General features: G+C 43.3%; 1 protein-coding gene across 1 annotated transcript in view; it reads right to left on the bottom strand.

Annotated features, from left to right (window-relative positions):
• Window positions 1-12,672, bottom strand: part of Ccdc80 (coiled-coil domain containing 80) — a 32,509-nt gene extending 19,837 nt beyond the window's left edge. The window contains exons 1-3 of the mRNA XM_034515820.2: window positions 11,910-12,672; window positions 9,621-11,494; window positions 2,482-2,638 (exon numbers count right to left, since the gene is read on the bottom strand). Coding sequence (XP_034371711.1) covers window positions 2,482-2,638; window positions 9,621-11,480 — 2,017 coding nt within the window. The 5' untranslated portion in view covers window positions 11,481-11,494; window positions 11,910-12,672. The remainder of the gene's footprint in view (window positions 1-2,481; window positions 2,639-9,620; window positions 11,495-11,909) is intronic.
• Window positions 12,673-13,773: the final 1,101 nt, after the last annotated feature.

Raw genomic sequence — 13,773 nt, 5'->3', positions numbered from 1 at the left:
AGTCAAAAAAAGAAAAACAAAAAATCCCTCAGTCCCTACAGCTCATATTCAATCCAGATTTCTCAAAAACACCAGAATAATGCTAAAAATTTTCCAAGGCGGTACCAGATGCTTATAGTATGACTATACCAAGACTAATGGAGAAGATATAATGGCTTTTCCAAACTCCTCTGAACTGAGGAATGAGAACGCTCTGTGGAAGAGTTGGTGGGTAGCACATTTGACAGAGAACACCTGGCCGAGGAAGACTTTTATCACTTGCCAGCACCGGACTGTGCTGGATTGAATGCCTATTTCCTCTCTAGACATCTGGAGTATCATGATGCTGGCTGGCTCAAGCTACTATGTGAAACTCCAGGAAACAAATGGTTTGAATCCTCGTTAACTGCTACATATGCCTTTATGTCTTTTGGGCTTCTCATTGATCATCCAGAATACTAATACAATCTTGCAATCTGACCAGAAAGAGCACTTGCAAGTCAGCATTCTGTAATTAGTTAGCAGAAAGCAATAGCAATTGTTTTCCTGGTGACAATCATGACAGCTCCTTTGATCTCCAAACTACTTGGATCAAACTATTGCTCACCAGATCCAACAGTGGTGATAAGGAGAGCTATAAGAATCATGTCCATTATCAGCAGGGGTGTGTATACACAATCTTATTTCATCATCACCATAGCCTGTGAAGTAGGGTTGATTTTTTTTTTTTTCTAAGACTTAAGAGTTCGGTTGGAGAGATGGGTAAGCCATTAAAGGAACCAAAAAAATATAACCTGCCCAAGATCACATAACAAATAAATTGTAACTCTGGATATAGACCTATTGGCCTCCCAAACTACTGTTCCCCATTTTGGTTTACTTGATTGTTGTTGTTTTAATTGGTTTGAGGCAGAGTACCACTATGTAGACCAGACTGCCCTCAGACTCACAAACATATGTCTGCCTCTGCTTCCCAAGTACTGGGATTAAAGATGTGTGTCACCATATCTAGCTGTTGTTGTTGTTGATTAAGGGCATTAGTCTCTCCCTAAGACAAGTACATAGCAGAGGGATAGGGTTCACAAATCAGTTACTAATATGTGTTAATTTGTGACGGGGCACAAGGAAGGGTGTTATCTATGTACCCTTTGCGGTCACCTCAGAGGATGGTGAGCTAAAGAAGAGAATGTATAACTGAAAATGTATAGCCACGTTCTAGAGAGCTGCTGTGTACCACTGTGCCTATGCTTACACCACTATATTTTACATTAAAAGATTTGTGAAGACAAGAGATTGTATGTTAACAATTGCTGTTACAATTAAACATGAATAGTTCAGAAAACTAGTTCATATGCAAATCAAGCTGACATAATTAGGACAGATGGGCCATTTTTCCTAAGATCCTGCATCAGAAAAATCTGAGCCATGTTATATATTATTTCATGTTAATATTAATTAATAGGGGAAGTATCTTTATATCTTTTTTGATATTTTCAGAAGAAATATATTTTATGAAAAATATAGAGGACAATGAAGATAAAAAAGATAAAGAATAAATACAGAGAACTTTCAATATAGCTAAACAACCAAAGCAGTAAACCTAAGAAAAGATTTAAAAGAAAAGAAAACTTTTGATGGGAAGAAGGGTTTCAGTGGAAGAGGGAGGGGTATGAGAGAGGGTAGTTAGAGTAAAAAAAAAAAAATGACCAAAATCGTGCGTGCGCACATGCACACACACACACACACACACACACACACACACACACAAATTGTCACATGGAAAGTTTTATAGATAAAAGAACTATAAAAGAAATCATTACCTCTGGTTGCAGCCTTCTGAGTGTGAGACTCAACTAATCAGTAAATCTTGCAGTGTGCTCAAGGGACCTGCTACATATCACACCTCAGCTGCCTGAGGTGCACCTCATGCACACCAATGTGAAAACTCTAAAGTTCAGCCAAATTCTTCTGCTCTCCAAAAGGACTTGGGAGAAGTTCAATCTATATTTTCAGTGGCTTTTTAGTTAGCTCTTCAGTTTAGTTTCTAATTCTAGCTAATTCCCTCTTCTGGCTTGCCAGCATCTAAGGGTCTGGCAGGTCCCCATGCATGATGAATCACCAGTAGCATAAACTCTGTCGGCACATCAACTGGTACTGCTCACAGGCAGGAGGACCCAGGAACCAAGAGCTAAGGGGCCATACACCTCTCTGATTACCCACAATCATGTAGTACATTTCTCATTTCCTCCTGTTTTACAAATCTTAACATCTTAAGCCAGAATGTTCCTAGTATGGCTAGATAGGCAGGCAAAGCAGGCAGGCAGGCAGACAGACAGACAGACAGACAGACAGACAGATTCTTTTGACTTCCTCCAACCACCACCCAAGACCTCTCCCATAACAACTGTCCCACCACAAATAAGAGGCAAAAAAAAAAAAAAAAAAACAGTCAAAATGAACAAACAAACAAACAAACAAAAATAATAAAATGCTGAAGGGTACCTAGCTGGAAGTGGTCAATTTTCATGGAGCTGTTGTTGACAGGACCAAAGATGGTGACCACAGAGATCCTCCTGGTGGCCATCTTGCAGAAGCTCTCCAGATACTCATCCCGCTGCTGCACATACATATTGTTCTCAGCCTTGGGAGTGGTGATCAGCTGGAGGCATGGGAGGACAAGCAAGTATTAGTTCATAATACTCCAGTCACGGTGAGGTCAAACACAGAGACAACTGAGAGCAGAGTGTACTCAAACTGTTAACTGCTTTCTTAGGCAGCTGCATAACCAAGACCCAAACCACCATTGTGGCAGTCTTTTCGTTTGAAGTAAAATAAAAAGCTAGTTCAGATAGTTTAGATGTCTCTATTCAGTTCTCTAATTTGCCTTCATTTTATGTGTTCCATGGCCTTCCTATTTGTGGGCACACAGAAATATTTATTCTTCAAGTCTGTCACATTCCATGAATATCTGAATGCAATAATGATCTGCCTTTCCTCATTTAGATCTATCCTAAATAATTAGACACTGGATAATTCAATCATTTTTTTTCACTTCCATATTGTTGGGAGAGTTTCTCAGCCAGGCCTTGCACACTATGGAATAGAATTTTTATGAGGTAATCTTGCAGACCGTTTTTCTGATGGCTTATGGAGCCATATTTTGCCATATAGATGATAGTCATTATCACACTGGGCCCAAGGAGGCGGTTTTTGATACTAGGGCCCAGCTCTACTCTGTCAGGTGGCTCTAACTGATTTACTTTAGCCTTCTTTAAACCAGATCTAGGATTTTTTTTTTTTTTCATCTGTATTTTATGACTCTTCTCGAAAAAAGACACTCAGGTATTTTGATTGCCAGCCATATGAGAAGCTGTATTTCATTTTGTTTCAGTTAAAGTGAGTAGTCTTTGATTATTCTATTTATAAATATATGCACTACGTGTGTATGTATATGTATGCCTGCATGTGCATATGGATGTACATGAATATGAGTTTAGTTAATTATCTTGGTTCTCCTGTATCCTCTAAGAATGTCTTACTGTTTTGAATCTACCTTAACACAAAAGCTTCTCTGATCCTCTGGTCATTTTAGTTGCCTTTTTTTGGAGCCTTCTCCAGTGTCACAGATTTTCCAAGCTGAAACCAAAAGTATCGCCCACATTCTGAGAATGGGCGGGAGCATGCTGCTTGCTCTGGATGTGGGAAGCTGTGGAGTCTTTTCTGAGGATGGTCAGGTCCTTCTTGATCCTCCTGAAAACTCACCAGGAAAACTCACAGGGCAGGTATCTGCAGTGAGGCCCAACAGCCCCCTTTGTTGGCTTACCTCTTGGCTTAGAGACAAGCCCATAAGGATTTTTTTCCCTGTAAATGTTTTCTTGCATTCATTTAGCTCAAATTTAACAGTCACTTTTCCATTTACCCATCAAAAACTTGTGAGCTCTTTCTAAAGTCTGTGTCCACAAGGTTAGCATTTTGGGTAGGAGGAGTTACTGTGTTGTTAATCTCTGTCAAATATTTTAACAAAAATGGCCAGTAAATTTGGCTCTGAATTTATCTTGCTCTTTATTTTTCTTCATCAGGGCTGTTTATTGATGCCTACTAGAATTCCCTGATGAAATTTTTGTGCTTGACAAAATACTCCCTCGGGGGATGTAAAATGCTTCTGGAAGCCCACAAGCAGAACCTTAGCAAAGGTTTTTTGGTTTTGCTTTTTAAAGTGTCTTTTTTTCTTAGCACATCATTTTAAGCAGATACATTCCAGTTAATCTTGATTTTCTGTTTTGTGCCTGTTCGGATGGACATAGTGGCCAGGAAATCTGTTTTAAAAGATGTAATCTCCATGAGAAAAGGTATAAAAAATACACAACTATATAAAATGTATTCATTGATTCAGACTTAGCCTTAAAAAAATTAGGGTGGTTCTAAAAAAAATGTTGATTGTATTTTTAGTTGTTGTTTGTTTTTAGTTAGCTACGTGTTTTAAGAGGGAAGGATGAATTTTGAAATTTTATTTTAATTTGACATATTTTAGATTTTCTTTTTCTTTTTTCTTTGTTTTCTTTTCTTCCTTCCTTTCTTTCTTTTCTTTCTTTCTTTCTTTCTTTCTTTTCTTTTTTTTTTTTTTTTTTTTTTGCCTGTCTTTTGCTTCTAGTAGACCATTTGGAATGAACAAAATGTTGTTTAAGTAATAACATAAAACAGTGAAGACAAAGATAAAAAGATCGACTAGTCATGATTTTGGACTCCTAGCCCATATTTAGGATACATTCTAGAAAGGTTGTATGTTTGACAGCACAGTATCCCAGACACTAGACAAATGATAATTACTGTCCTCTCATATCCATACAGGTAGTGCCATTTCATCATCTCATGCTTTGTCATGAGCCCTGTGGTCCATGACCATACTTTAAGAGTTTTCAAAGTCTCCTCCAGTCTTTTCCTCCTGGGCATGTATAATTTAGAATTTCAGACAATATGTAATCTCAGAGATACCCTTTCTCCCCTGCATGGCAGCTTCTCCCACAAATGGACACAGCAGTGCTGGGCCGTGGGAGCCGGGTAGCAATCTCAGAGAAATAAAATCCTCTCAGGTTTATCTTAACCTGGAGCTTTTGCCCAGGGATGTTTTTAATTAACCAGGGAGGTGATGCTCACATTCCATGATTCAGCTCCTGGCTTCCAGCCTTGTAGGCTCTCTTCCCAGGCCTTTAGGCTCTCTTGACCTTTGTTATCAGACCAATCTTAATCATGAAATAAAGCAATTTTAGGCCGAGTGGTACAGAGGAAAAGGTGATGCCCACCATCAAAATGGGAGGCTTGGCATTTTGTCTTAGCTCAACCCCTGCATATCATGTAGTCTCTCACCTTTGTCACCGTTGCCATGGAAACATTTACACAAACATCATGGTCTTGGGAATTGAGTAATGCACATAGATACTTGTACAGGCTACGCATCCAAGAACATTTGTTGCCTTTGACTAGTCCACCCCGTCTCCTCCTGTCCGTGTTTGTCCATGTCCTCCAGCTTCCTACACTCTCCCTACTACCATAGCTCAAACCCTCACTGCTTTTAATGTTAGTTCTAGTAGTCTGCAGAGTTCATATGGGATTTTTGTATCTCTTTTATAATTTTTTTTTAATGTAGACATCATGTTCTTTAAGGCATTGAGATCACAGACCCGTCCCTATCCTGCTGCTATCCATGCTGGCTGGTTCAAATTCCTTAAGCTACAGAGATCAGTCCACCCATACCAGAGGCAGGGGGAACTCAGAAACATGAGGATCCCTGTCTATGATTAGGCAGAGCCCATAAGCCAGATGGAAAAACTTCCTTACACTCAATCCTCTGATGGATAGAGTTTGCAGAGGGAAAGGGGAGCAGCTGATCACCTGATATGTCAGAGCCTTTCCCTGGGTGTTGACATCTCTGTCACATCCATTTTCTAGCTTGGCAGCATTTCCAACAATTCTAAAAACGGAAACTGTTTCCAGTTTCCTCTTCCTAGAAAGAGTTCCACAGCACTCCCCAGTGAATGGTCCTGTCTATGGCCTCTGGCCAGCTTAATGGCAGTAACTCAGGGCATGTCTCATGAATTTAAGTATGCAAGATCTTACTCGTGTTTCTGTTTCAGTGGTGTGTTGGATCAGTGAGTCTCGGAGGGGACAAAGCCTGGTTGCATAAGTTATTAAGGGGGCAAACAGGAATCAGAAGATCCTGAGAAAGTTTTGGAATAAATGAAGTCTCCGCTTAGTCTAAGCAGTGTGTTGGACTCAAAACACTAGATTTTAAGAGGATTCCATAAATTAACTTTCTGCCTTAAATCTTTTGCTAAAACTAAGCCAAGTAAGCAGACTTACTCAATACCCAAGTCATCTCAATACCCAAGTCTCCATAGTAGAAAATATTAACCCACTTGGATTATGGGAGATTCCATTGACAAAGAAAGCTAAGACAGGAGCCCAAATCTATGTGGTTCAGGACATGGAAGCTTGCCGTGAGCTGACAAGTAGAGGATCTCAGAGCCACCAAATGATTGTTAGCCATCTTCCACAAAGACCAATGTTTTGGTGCTAAACAGTTATTCACCCTCTCTGCAGACAACCCCAAATGGACAGCCAGCTGTCTGAAGGAACAGGAAAAAGAATTCAGTCAACCTTCAGACTGAGTTTGAAGTTGAACAGATACAAGGTCTTTGTTACATAAAAGCTACATGCCTTGGGTTAACATCTCAAGTAATCTAAACTTCTGTTTTCTCATCCGGGAAAGAGGGTTAATAAATCATTCCTTGTAGGAACTGAGCGAACTAAGCCATGCAGTTTCAACAGAGGTCTCGATCGTAGAATCTGCTCTTTCTAACAAACTGAAATGCAGATACATGGCTTAAAGGATTGAGCTCTGGGCTAAAAGTGGGACACCTGGATCTATGTGCAATATATGTGGGGGCCTTGAAGAAGCCATTTGCTTAACCACAACTTATACAGTTGCTGCTAGGGTTTCCCTAAGTAATTGGTTAACTAGCAGCTATGGGATGTTTGTGCATCTAAAGAATGCTATGGATGAAAACAAAGCACCAGGCATTTTACGATAAATTTGAGTCAGGGATCCAGTTACTAAAAAGCTGGAAACATGAGAAAGAAAGCACACACCATTTCTTGGAATGCAACCCCACTCGTAAATTGAGCACACTGGGTTAAGCTGAGGCTAGAAGTGAGTGTTCTCTGCCATACTTTAATAGTTCAGAGACTGTTAAGCCTTAATGAATGCTAATTGACTCAATACACTTCCTGAATAACGTCAGCAGAGTTGCATGGAAAAAGTGAGTTGGAAGGGATTAATGCACCAGTGTTGCCTTTCACCCAGAACCATTGTTTTGATATCAGGGCAGTTCCATCTCGCCTTTTCTACTTCATTCTTCCCTGGTACATCATTAGCGCTTCAGAAAACACACCAGTGATATGATCAGCTGGTCACACACAGGCTTGACAGACTGAACCTTATCCTGCTGGGATTTTCTTTCTAATAACAAACCCGATTCTCTGGCTAGCTCCAAAGAGCCAACATAGACAGGGGCAATCCCATCTGGTTTCTGTTTTGCCTCCTATGACATCAGCAGAAGCCATCCTTTGAGTTTTATTTGATAACAATTTATGACCAGGGATACTGTTAAAAGCAGAGAAGCCCCAGCTGGGCATTCCGGTCTCTAACAGAGAGAGTGGGGAACAGGCAAAAGAAATCGAAGACACAACTAACATCAGGGGCAGAGCATGAAACCCCCTTTCTTTTGAGTTAGCTGTTCGGGGCAATGAGGGTATTTGTCAGGCGGGTGCACAATTACAATCCTGACATTTTACCCTTGATTACTTCTTTCTGCTTAAAAATCTAGCTATGAGAAACACTCTACTTGCATTGTTGGCTAAATGGACAGAATTGGGTGTGAGGGTGCTTTAGTGGGCTGGGCAAAGTCCCAGGTACTCAGAGAGCAAAACAGCCCAAGTGTTAATGCTTTCCCACGCCCCCAAGAGAGCAGCTTGGCTCCATGGATCCCAGACAAACATCCAGGAGCCTGCTAGAGTTCTACTTTGAAATTGCTGATTCTTATATCACTAACTAGAACATTTCTGTTTTGAATTATGGATTCTGGGAATATACAAGTGGCTGTAAAATGACTTTAACAAATAGCCCATCAGATGATAACCTAAATTTGTACAATCACTTGAAAAATCTGGTTTAAAATGTCTTCAACCTACAGAAAGTGCCAAATGGAGTCTCTTCCCTTTCACCTCTCTCCTTCCCTCCCTCCCTCCCCCTTCTGTCTTTCTGTCTTTCTGTCTTTCTCTTTCTCTCTCTCTCTCTCTCTCTCTCTCTCTCTCTCTCTCACACACACACACACACACAGAGAGAGAGAGAGAGAGAGAGAGAGAGAGCACTTAGGTTTTGTTCTAATCTTTAATATCACTATTGGTGGAAATTAAAAGAAAATTCAGGACATGTTCCACCCAGAACAAATTCCACATAAGCATCCTTGTTAACTTTTCACATGTGCATTTAAAATTTTTGAAGCCACTAAAGGTACATAGTCATTAGAATCTCTCTACTTGATTATTATTAATTCAAGTTTAGGCCACATTGGACAAACCAAAAGAGTCTTGAGAAACACCCTAGAGAACAGTGCCTGTTTGGCTTGCATGATGGATGCAGGCCAAAAGTCAGCTCCTGTGTTCAGAAGAATGGATGTGGTCCCATTGGCCTGACATGGCTCCTTCAACCAATATCAAAAAAAAAAAAAAAAAGCCTCACCCAATACGAACTTGCTGATATTTTGTTATGTATTATGAGTACCGTATTAAACTTTTCCTTGGCAGCCTGGGTTTGTATCGTGGTGTTAAAAAGCCAAGGTTAGGGTAGAAATCTTGGAGTTCTGGGTACATTCAGAAGGAGTCACAAACAGGAGAAGCTATGGTTCTGTCTTTGATGAGGAAGGACCTTCCTTTTAGGATTGGCTTATTCCTGCCTAAAACCTTCTTTCAATTTATCTAGATCCTATTACTATTTCATAAACAGTAGCAAGCAATGCTGAAAGAGAAGGTTCCTGAGATGAATGTACACATTCAGCTTTAATGGTACTCAGAACACCAGGCAAAACAGAACTGAGGATTGCATATCTCCTTTCCCCAGCCTGGGCATACATGCCCATTTCCAATACAGCCTCAGAAGAAACTGACATCTGACTCCAAATTCATACAAACATCTGGGGGACTAGAAACCAGAGCAAAGAACTCAATCCAATGTCATCCTGAGATTCTGTCTGCTCTTTCTAAGAATTGAGGCAGTAATGGAGGAGGCAGCCTTCCTAGAGAAAAGATATCTGTCCAAGTGCTTTAAAAGTGTCTATGAGTCTCATAATCACTGACTCACTGTGTAGACCAAATTGACTTTGAACTCATGGAAATCCATCTACCTCTGTTTCCCAAGAGCTAGTATCAAAGGCATGAGCCACCACACCCTGCCCCCAACCTTCTTGAACACGAAGCAGACTCAGCCCCAGTCTGTCGTCCAAGATGTGATTTTAAAACATACACAACAAGCATGTCAATGCCCCCGCCTCTGCACACAGAGGAAAGTGTCAAAAAAGGTTACTTACGAGGAGTCTTCGTTTGCCTTCGAAAGACCCCAAAAGGTCAGCCACTGACTTCTTGGGACTTGGAGGGAGATGTTTTGCGGTGGGCTTCTGATACTCCTCCTGCTCTGTCTTTCCTGCCTTTTTCTTTTTATTCTTTTCTTTCTCCTGCTTGCTCTTCTTCTCAGCTTTCTTTGCTTGCTTTTCACTCTTGAGTAACTTGTCTTGTTTTGCACTCTTCCCTTTTTTTTTCTTCTCCTTCTCAGGTTTCTCGAGCTTTTCATGCTTTTTGGACTCCTTGGCATTCTGGGAGGGAATGTTATCCACCTGCAGCTCCTCCTCCCCCTGAGAGGTGGTAGGCCGGCTGAGGTCATATTCATTGCTGAGGATTTTGTCCTTCTTTTTGGGCAGCTTCCCCTTCACTGGCTTGTGAGGACCTGGCACCACATTTGGGTCCTGATGGCCATGTTCTCGTTTGTCTGTCCGGTTGTCCCGGAAACGGCTTGTGCCCACAACTCTCGTGCTGCCCTCCCAGAGGGTGGTAGGTGGGGTGGCTGTGAAGCTTCCATAGTTGGTGGCTTTGCTGGGCCTCCTGGTGGCCTGTGTCTTCTCTCTCTGTTGCTCCTTCCGAGGTAGAGGGTATAACTGCTCTGAGACGGAGGGGCCCCTAGCAGTGGTCACCTCAGCTGTTGCAGGCGGCCTGTGGGAGACTGAGAAGGGATGCAGCCGGGATGTCCAGGGCCTCTGGGTAGCTGGATAGGCAGTGGTGGTTGTAGGTCTTGCAGCTATTGTCACCATCCGGGATGTGGCCAGAGTGGCTGTTGTAACTGGAACAGGAGGAAGGGTGGTGGCCCTTGGAGTTGGGGGAGGTTGAGGAGTGGCTGCCTTGCTGGTGGCCTGCTTTCTCAGAGGCTCTCTGGTAGGATGGACGTGTGTTCTCCTTGGGTCCTCTTTCCGTTTCTCACTGCCCAGGCCTGTGCTCCCTGCTCCTCCACCGCCATTGTTCCCTTCCTGGACCACATGTCCCTCTATACCTGAAGCCTTACACTTTTGGACAAAACCCTTCTGCCTGATTTTCTCAATCCTGCGGATGGGACCTTGATCAATAACCTCATACATGGCTTCCAGCCTGACCGGGTAAGGGTAGCGCTCCTCCACCTGCAGTGTCTTTTTTAACAGCACCATACTAAACTTGCCCTTCTCCAGTTTCAGGAAGTTCATCAGCTTTGGGATGAGATTAGGGTCCAGAGGCTGCTCCAGGATCTGCCCCTCACTGGTGATCCTTCGTACCTTTCCTCCTTCCTCACCTGCCTGGTGGAACAGCACGATTTGTTGGATGTGCCTTTCTGCCAGCTCACAATACACGTCGTCCTTCAGGAGGCTCATCATGAGGCGGTAGTAGCCCTCTGAGGCGTGAGGGGCTGAGATGACCCACACCCTGTTTTTTCCTGCAAAGCTGGCCAGGATATTGGGAGAGCTGGATCCAGAGGGGAATCGCAACATTCTTGTCCGAGAAGAGGACCCCTCATCTCGGATCATCTCACGCGCAGAGCTCCTAGCTATGGGTCTCAACTCAGGTCTGGCTGGGACTCCGTTGATACCTGAGGGGGATGGTCTCACGGTCGGCTGAGCTAATCTCAACACTGGTACACTCTTCCTCCTTTGGAAAGGTTGAAGATTTGGTTCTTCCTGAGTGGATTTTTCAACTCCACCAGACCTCCCAGTGTGCCTCAGATATCGAGCTGACCTACCGCTGATCGGAGAAACCAAAGGTACTTTCCGTCCTGTGTGGCCGTCGCTATCCAAGGCAGGAGAATGAGATGCTGATCCACACACCAGCCACATGGCCAAGAGCATGGTGAAGTGGGGTCCCATTTTCCACATTATTGTAGTATCCACTTGGGGATGCAGAGGGGGCATAATACAAAAATAAAAATAAAATAAAATGAGAAGGGAGAAAAAGGAAAGAAAAAAAATTATTAATTGCAAACAGAGCTGGGCATTCTCTCTTTCGCCAAGAAGGGCAGGGAGTAGTTAAAGAAGAAAAGGGAGGGAAAGCAGAGAAGAGAAAACAGTGGGAGCTCTCAAGCTGCTGTGATTGTCAGTGCTTATGAGAGTCAGTCGTTAAGCAGGAAATCCAGCTTTGCTTCACAGGCAGCAGGCATGAGGCAGGCTTGTTCTGCCTCCGCTGTGCTCCGGATGCACCAGAGACCTGTGTAAACTGAGCAGTCTAGTTATGACAACATTCACACTCCATTTCTCCAAACAAGCAACAAGGAAACAAACACCAGAGAGCAAAGTTTGCACACTTACACAGTGGTTCATGGAGATGGCATGCAGAGGCTTTCAAAAGAAACTTGAAGGCTGGTCCCAAGGACAGTTTCCTAGGTGAGGTCTTTCCCTTCCTGCCCTCGGTCTCCTTGTGGAGGGTGAGCAATACAAAAGGGTATGCTGCAGCTCCTGTCTGCAAAGCAGCCCCAGGGAGCCCAGCCTGGGCTGATTCCTTTTTCTGGCTGTGTCTTTTACCTTCTGGTCCAGTGGGATGAGGTGAGCGTTGCTGTCCTTGGGACTGTTTGTATCTCCATTTGTCTGCAGTTTCTCCTGGGTCTGTGTGTGCCGGTCCTTGGCTGCCACAGGGATTTTCCTAAAAGTGAAGTCCTAGTGATTTCTGAATCTCTCTCTTCCCTTCTGTGGAGTTCCCAGAACTTCTTATCACCCTTTCCCTCCTGCAGTCTGGCTGAGTCCCTTTGTTTCCGAGCGTAAAAAACACTGGGATTAATATGTTTTCCAGGCTGAGGGAAAACAGAAGATTGTGGACTTGAAAGGGGACAATTTTCCCCTTCCCTTCCGACTCTCCTCTTTTATTTCTCCCCACCTTCTTTTCTCCTTCCCCCCCCCCCTTCTCCTTCTATTTCTTCCTCATCTGGATTCCATCCCAGAAATGAGAGGGCTACTTCAGGTTTGCTCCAAACCAAACTCAAACAACAGCAGCCACTGGAAATCAAGAAAGTTTCACTAAGAATTTAACAGATCAGCAAAGCACGCCTCCTTCCCCCTTTCAGTACTTGGAGAGTCCAGTCCGTGAACCTGGCGAGGAAGGAGAGGGCTGTGCCTGGGCTGGGAAAAGTTTTGAAACTCTAGACATCATCGTAAATCACTCCAGAATAGGATGACTGAGGACTTAACCCCTTGCATACTGAGCCATGGGGCGGGGCCTTCCCTGTGGATTCTCACACTATAGTTTGAAAGGAGGAAAAATCCTCAGATTACTGCATCTGACTGGATATCCTAGAGACAGCTGCTCATTTGGGCCACAGAACTTGGCATTGCATTTCGAGACAGTATGCATCTATTTATGGTTCCACGTGTGTATTTTTATCTCTTTCTCTCTGCTCTATGCTTTGAGTTTTAGGTTGGAAAAGCTCATGGAAAACATGACTACGTTGTTTTTATATTATGCTAATTGGGGCTCATGTTACTGTGTTCTCGGTCGGTCCTTATTTCTTCTCCTTGGGATGGGTGGAAGCTGGTAAAAGGTTAGCAATGCAGGCAAAGGCGGCTGTCTCCTGAGTCTGCAGTTGGACATTACATCAGTGAATGGGCATTCTGGCTCCCTGCTTCTCTCTCTCTCTCTCTCTCTCTCTCTCTCTCTCTCTCTCTCTCTCTCTCTCTGTGTGTGTGTGTGTGTGTGTGTGTGACAATACTCAGCTTTCCAGATGCTTTAGGAATCTAAACTCCTTAGTCCCTAGAAGAAGTTGTATGCTTGTCTGGTAAAGTCTTTGCTCCTCAAGCATGAGAACCTGAATTCAGATTCCCAGTACTTACATAAAAACTGGGCACTGAGGCTGTAACTCCACCACCGAGGAGAAGGAGCAGAGGCAGGTAGATCCCTGGAACTCACTGCCCAGCCTGTCTAGCTAAATCGACCAGCTCCAAGTTCAGTGAGAGCCTCTGTCTCAAATAAGTAAGGTGGAGGAACTAGTTAGACTCACTGGTTAAGAGCATTAGTTGCACTTGAAGAGGACTTGGGTTTGAGTTCTAGCATACATGGTGGCCCACAATCATCCACAGCTACAGTTCCAGGCAATATGGACATTTCTGACTTCCGCAGTCACCAGGCATTGCACATGGCACGCATACACACACACACACACACACACACACACACACACACACG

Source organism: Arvicanthis niloticus, chromosome 12 (assembly GCF_011762505.2).
Source record: "Arvicanthis niloticus isolate mArvNil1 chromosome 12, mArvNil1.pat.X, whole genome shotgun sequence".
In the NCBI taxonomy this organism is placed as follows: domain Eukaryota; kingdom Metazoa; phylum Chordata; class Mammalia; order Rodentia; family Muridae; genus Arvicanthis; species Arvicanthis niloticus.
Note: the sequence above shows the minus strand (reverse complement) of the source record. Positions and strands in the feature narration are given on the sequence as shown.